Here is a 6,464-nt window from a genome sequence, read left to right on the forward strand (position 1 = left end):
TATCATATATAATATACGACAGTATTTCTAGCCGTATTGCCAGATTTATCTGGCCGAACGTCCTCTTGAGGCGTAGCATTGTGTAATACAATGTCCCCGACGGTTATTTGGACCTGTTCCACCATGAAGCCTTCGTGGTCTAGTGATTATGACGCTCGCCTTGTCAGCGAGAGGTCGCAGGTTCGAATCCCGTCGGAGGCATTCTATTACACAATGACTTTTATAGGACTTTATTCGTTGAGAAGCTACAGGGTAGCCTACGATGTTCCATCATGTCCTTATTTAAACACTGTATATGTACCTTTGATTATTTATATTATATTTATTCAAGAGTGTTAACGGTTAACTCCCTTCAATATCATATATTATATACGACAGTATCTTTAGCCGTATTGCCAGATTTATCTGGCTGAACGCCCTCTTGAGGCGTAGCATTGTGTAATACAATGTTCCCGACGGTTATTTGGACCCGTTAAACCATGAAGCCTTCGTGGTCTAGTGGTTATGACGCTCGCCTTGTCAGCGAGAGGTCGCAGGTTTGAATCCCGTCGGAGGCATTGTATTACACAATGACTTTTATAGGACTTTATTCGTTGAGAAGCTACAGGGTAGCCTACGATGTTCCATCATGTCCTTATTAAACACTGTATATGTACTTTGATGTACTTTGATTTATATTATATTTATTCAACAGTGTTAACGGCTAACTCCCTTCAATATCATATATATATATATATATATATCATCAAAGACATATACAGTGTTTAATAAGGACATGATGGAACTTCGTAGGCTACCCTGTAGCTTTTCAACGAATGAGGTCCTATGAAAAATTGTGTAATAAAATTCCTCCGACGGTATTCGAACCTGCGACCTCTCGCTGACAAGGCGAGCGTCATAACCACTAGACCACGAAGGCTTCATGGTTGAACAGGTCCAACTTCCTTCAATATCATATATATATCTATATATATATACATATATATATATATATTCATATATATATATATTATATATATATATTCATATATATATATTATATCTGTCTCTTATACACATCTAGATTATATATATTCATGTATATATATATATACATATATATATGAATATATATATATATATATAATATATATATATATATATAATCAAAGAAAGGTAAATACAGAAGAAGGGTAAATTTAACTGTGTTAACGGCTATCTTGTCATATCAGTAGGTCATATCAGTAGGCTACACCACAGAGTTCTATACGATAAAGGGGCATATCTCACTCCCAGATACTTCTCTCATACGACTGACTTATATTAAAGAATATATATGCACAGCTAAATGTAAATACGCACACGTATACTGATCATATCACTATAGCAACCGATGACTGCTACAACAGTTGGTTATAAAAAAACTAAAATTTTAATAAAAGACGGCGATTGACTTATAAAGCAATTAGTAAAGCATGCATTATACTTAGGTTAGATTTAATGCATTCAAAAATTTCCTTTGGGCCTTGCAGGCCCTCAGGAAATTTTTTCAAGCATTAAATCTAACCTTCGTATAATAATTTTCCTATAGTGTACTATGCGGAGCTCTACTAATTGCTTAATATTATTGAAGGGTCCTTTTAAAGTTTAAATAGGGTTGTTTTTTTAATTTATATTTTTATATCATTAGACCTATCGAACTGGCCCCCAATAGCCCGTTGGCCCCAGTATTGTGCACTGAACATACCTACGCCACTGGACCTGAGTATGTGTTCCATGTGCCTGACCCAATGACCGGGTGTAGGCCTAATAATGCTAGCGCACAGAGGTCTCTACAATATGCGATATATAACTGGACAATTATTATTATTAGTAAGTAGTACCCATTGGTTATGGAACTTCTGTTATGCACTGTATTAGGCGCTATTTGAAGTGGAAGACCATAATGTTTTGGGAATGTACCTCTCTGATAGGGCCTACAGTACAATCAGTGTAAAAGTGTAAGATATAGGCTAGTGTGGATTTAAACATTGTCATATGCTAATGTTCAAAATAAGTGTCAAGGAAAGTAAGTATGATTGTTGGAAAATGGTCAACATTTTATTTTTTATTTCTCACCCTGACCTGGGCGAAGGTATGAATCCGCGCCTGTATCATGAATGCACCGATTCAATTATTCAATTCAGTTTATTCCACTTGTTCAAAACCTGGTATACAAATGAAACGGAGCAGGCTATATAGACCTAACAAAAATATCCGTACAAAGAAATAACAAAATGTAACATAATGAAATGTAGGCCTAAATACCACAAAGTAGTTTTCATAAGCATATAGAAAGGCAACGTATGATTGCATAAATGTAACATTCGTTTATGTATGAGCATAATATGCTGTATATTTCGAAGCTGCTACCTTTCCTACACACAAACCAATTACAATTCAAGTACTTCTACTGTTTTTAATGTTATGTAGGCCTAATAGATAGATGATCAACGTTTGAAGTTGATATTTAAAACAGTCACATTTCCTTCTCTTATTTTTTGTAGGACTTGTTTTATAAATCAACGGATTAGCAAACTGTAAGCTAAAGAAAGATGGGTGACTCTCATGGTAAACATATTTTTAAATTATCTATTACCTTATATTTTCCCCAAAAGGTAGACCTGCCTGCAAAAGAGCCAAACCAGTATTCTTTAACGTGTTGAACTGTAGCTACGATGTTTGAAAATTTCTACAATTTAATTAATTGGAAATATTGAGAGCGATACTAATTAATTATAATAATTTTTGTACTGTTATTTTTGTGCTTTAAAGCAAAGCATATTTACCCTGATAAAACCAGACGCTTGTCAAGCATAACATGTCAGTATTATTTTACATTTGTTGAATGTATTTCGAATTGGAGACTATATAATCTTGTAGTTCTCTCACATGAGAGGTGGATAAACATTCAGTCAAAATATCATACTTGATTGTTTTAGACCTGACAAATTAATTAAGAATTCAAAAGGGTAGCTTAGCTCAGTTGGCTAAACGTATGGTACCTACTGTGTGTGTACTGAACCGTCAGATTTTTTAGTTGTTCAAATATATTCGTCCATAAGTCTGTCCAGTTCACCAGTTCATTTTGTGGACCTGTTTTGTGTGTGTGTGGGTGTGTGTGTATGTGTGTGTGTGCTGCTGTCAAAACTGCAAATCGGGTACTCGGCAGTATAAGGTCCTTTGAATATAAACCAGTTGCAAACATTAGGTGTCTGTGTATCGGATTAGTTCGTCCACACCTTGAATTTTCAATCCAGGCTTGGTCACCACAATTAAGGAAAGATATAAATTTATTAGAAAAGGTCCAAAGACGGGCAACTAAAATTCCTAAATGTATGAAAAATGTAAATTATAAAGAACGTCTCATAGCCATTAATTTAACTACTTTAGAATCAAGATGAATCAGGGGGGACTTAATTGAGACATATCAAATATTAAATGGAAAAGAGGATGTTGATAAGGATCTGTTTTTCGATTTGGCAATTGATTCTGTTACTAGAGGTCATGGTTGGAAGTTAAAAAAGCCTTATACTCGACTAAATTGTAGGAAGCACTATTTTTCCCAATGGGTGGTAAACGAATGGAACGCTCTTCCTGCCCACGTCGTGGAAGCTGAAAGTATTACACAGATTAAGGACCTGTTTATACTTCAACGATAACGATAACGATAAAAAATGGTAAAAGCAATTGATCATATAGAAAATAAAAGAAATAAGAGAAGTTTTTACATTAGAACGATTCGATAACGATTTATCAGTTATGCAATAACAACATATTTTGACAAATCAAATCAGATGATGTCGTAATCATGGAAAAATATGAAAATCGTCGTAGTAGCAACGATTTTATCGTTTGTCCAAGATTATGACGACATCTGATTTGATTTGCTAAAATATTTTGTTATTGTATACACGATAAATCCTTATGGAATCGTCCTAGTGGAAAAACTTCTCTTATTTCGTTTGTTTTCTATATGAACAATCGCTTTTTAACTCTTTTATCGTTAACGTTATCGTTGAAGTGTAAACAGGCCTTAAGAGAAGATACCAGTAGACAAGGGGGCTATTAAAGGGCCGGAAATAGCCCGCCAGCCCTCAGCGCCACTTAAATAAGTTAGAGGCGTTACGGTGAGCATCTCACATCAAAGAAATCCAATCTAACAATATTTTTGTTATCATTATTGTTGTTGTTGTTGTTGTTATTTTTATTTCTTTATCATTCTTTAGAGTGCAATGCTTTATATACTGTATATCACATAATTATTATTGTTACATTATTAGGCCTATTACTGTTAGTATTGTCATTGTTGTTGTTATTATTATTATTAAAATCATTTCAGTAGAAGAATGCTTAAATTCAGCTCGAAGTCAGTTAATGTAGTTATTATATATGTTCATTTACTACATTTTAACCATTTAAATAAATTGATTTTTAGAGCTTTCCGGTGACGTTTTTAGACAGTTGTTGATGGACGTTTCCAACTGGTTTGATGAACGTGAATGCATCAGCATGATGAAAGTTTTATACAGGGACCATTTGAAAAATACTTCAAAATTATTTGGTGCTTCTAAGATGATAGAGTTATTATATATGTTGTGTGATTCTGATAATTTGGCTCCAAATGATCTAGAAATCCTGTATGATACTATAAATGTAACTCATCAATTTGCTGTACAAAAAGAAATTAAAGATAAAGTAACATCGTGCCCAGATATTGATGATATTAGGAATACTATAATTTCAAAATTCACAACTCACCGACAAAAACTGATCAAATTGGGATTGAAAATGTCCAAAAAACAGCTAGAAATTGTCAGTGGACTGTATAATAATACAAAAAAGGACTATACAGATAACTGGGACTTGATTTCTGACCTGGAAGAGAGGAATATCATTTCTGAAGATATGATGGAGACATTTATGGAAAAGTTAAAACAAAATACGTGCCTTAAAAATCTACATGCAGGTAAATCATTTTCAGTATTATTTAATTTATTTTTTATTTAAAAACATATTTGTACAGAATAAGTCTATTTTTTAATGGTCTTGTTTTAGACTTAACTAATAAAATATAACAAGTATTAATAGGCATAGGCCAACATTACATAACATCAATACAAATATTCAAACACTATTTGCAAAAGGGTCCTGTTTCAGACTTCAGAAAAAACAAACAGAACTGCACAAAAGCATCAATTTATCAGTTACAAAAAATAATAATTTGGCTTATCAATTTTAAAAGCTTCAAACTATTATACAGCTTCAAACTATTATGTAAGGGGCATAATCACGTCTTTCCTCGAATAATTACCAATTCAAATTTCTAATCAGATTCATTCACTTTTGATATTCTTCATTTTTCCCAGCTATCTTCAATCTTAATTACTCAGCTTTTTGCACTATTTTATCTTTTTCCCAACTCCTTTGCTATTTAAGCTTTGTTCACTCTTTATCAGCTTGTGGACTTGTTATCTGTATTTCTGCGCTCTTTCATTTGATTATCTTTATGTATTCCCGTCATTCTTTATGACTCTATCTAATACCTTCACTATCATCTAAACAAGCCATGTAGGCACAGTCAAACACTTACAGATATACTAGGTTCGTTTGCTGATCCGACTCTAAAAGTTCTTCAACTTAAGCTCAGACTCATTTATGCTGTCGAGAATTTCCTACTATACAAAACTAAAATCGGTTTTAACAGTTTGAGCGCCAGTGACAAGCATATAGTTTTAACTGGCGCTAAATAAATAGAATTTATTATTATAAACGGTATACCAGGGGTGCCCCCCCCCCCCCATCGGGGAGAGCTGGCTCCCCCGGAGTTACTCAGATTAATTCACTATACTAATTTCAAAATTTCTCACTTTTTAAATTTTTACACACCTCACTCAACTAATTTCCAAGAATTCTTTACTCTTCAGCATGCTGCACTATTTCTGGGCTTTCGAGAATCGTTTTATACATTTTGTAGATTTCTGCACTCCTTTATTAACGTTTTGTATTCTTTCATGTTTTTGTACCTCTTTCTTAGCCTTCTGCATTTCGTACTTAGGTAGCTTTTAACACTATTTTATCTTCATTTGTTTTGTTTTTTTTAATTTTTTTTGGCACTTCTCAGCTTTTCCATTTGCTTTGTGGATTGCTGAACTCTTTTTTATCTTCCTGTACACCTTTCAGCTTTCTGCACTGCTTCATCAGCTTCTGTACATTCCTATTTATTAAAAAATATTCCTGCTTACTGAATCAATATTTTCAATAACTATTGTTTTTCTCATCAGAACTGAATACTATTCCAGTTGAACCTAAACTGAAACGATTACATCCGCCACACACTCAAGGTATATATTTTCCTATTTTTATACACAATTTCAACATTTTTCAAGGAGGTAAATTTTATAAAAGATTTTTATTATAATATTTAATGTTCCATTGTATTATGT

The 6,464-nt window shown here is 33.3% G+C and overlaps 2 protein-coding genes across 3 annotated transcripts in view; one reads left to right on the top strand and one right to left on the bottom strand.

The window, feature by feature from the left end:
• LOC117111524 (sterile alpha motif domain-containing protein 9-like) overlaps positions 1-6,464 on the bottom strand; it is a 50,090-nt gene that overhangs the window by 38,460 nt on the left and 5,166 nt on the right. The gene's annotated exons all lie outside the window — the stretch shown is intronic.
• Positions 2,523-6,464, top strand: part of LOC117111537 — a 15,443-nt gene continuing 11,501 nt past the window's right edge. The window contains exons 1-3 of the mRNA XM_033254467.1: positions 2,523-2,589; positions 4,457-4,987; positions 6,303-6,362. Coding sequence (XP_033110358.1) covers positions 2,574-2,589; positions 4,457-4,987; positions 6,303-6,362 — 607 coding nt within the window. The 5' untranslated portion in view covers positions 2,523-2,573. The remainder of the gene's footprint in view (positions 2,590-4,456; positions 4,988-6,302; positions 6,363-6,464) is intronic.

Source organism: Anneissia japonica, unplaced genomic scaffold, assembly GCF_011630105.1.
Source record: "Anneissia japonica isolate Jap-2015-1 unplaced genomic scaffold, ASM1163010v1 scaffold6030_len697274_cov183, whole genome shotgun sequence".
In the NCBI taxonomy this organism is placed as follows: domain Eukaryota; kingdom Metazoa; phylum Echinodermata; class Crinoidea; order Comatulida; family Comatulidae; genus Anneissia; species Anneissia japonica.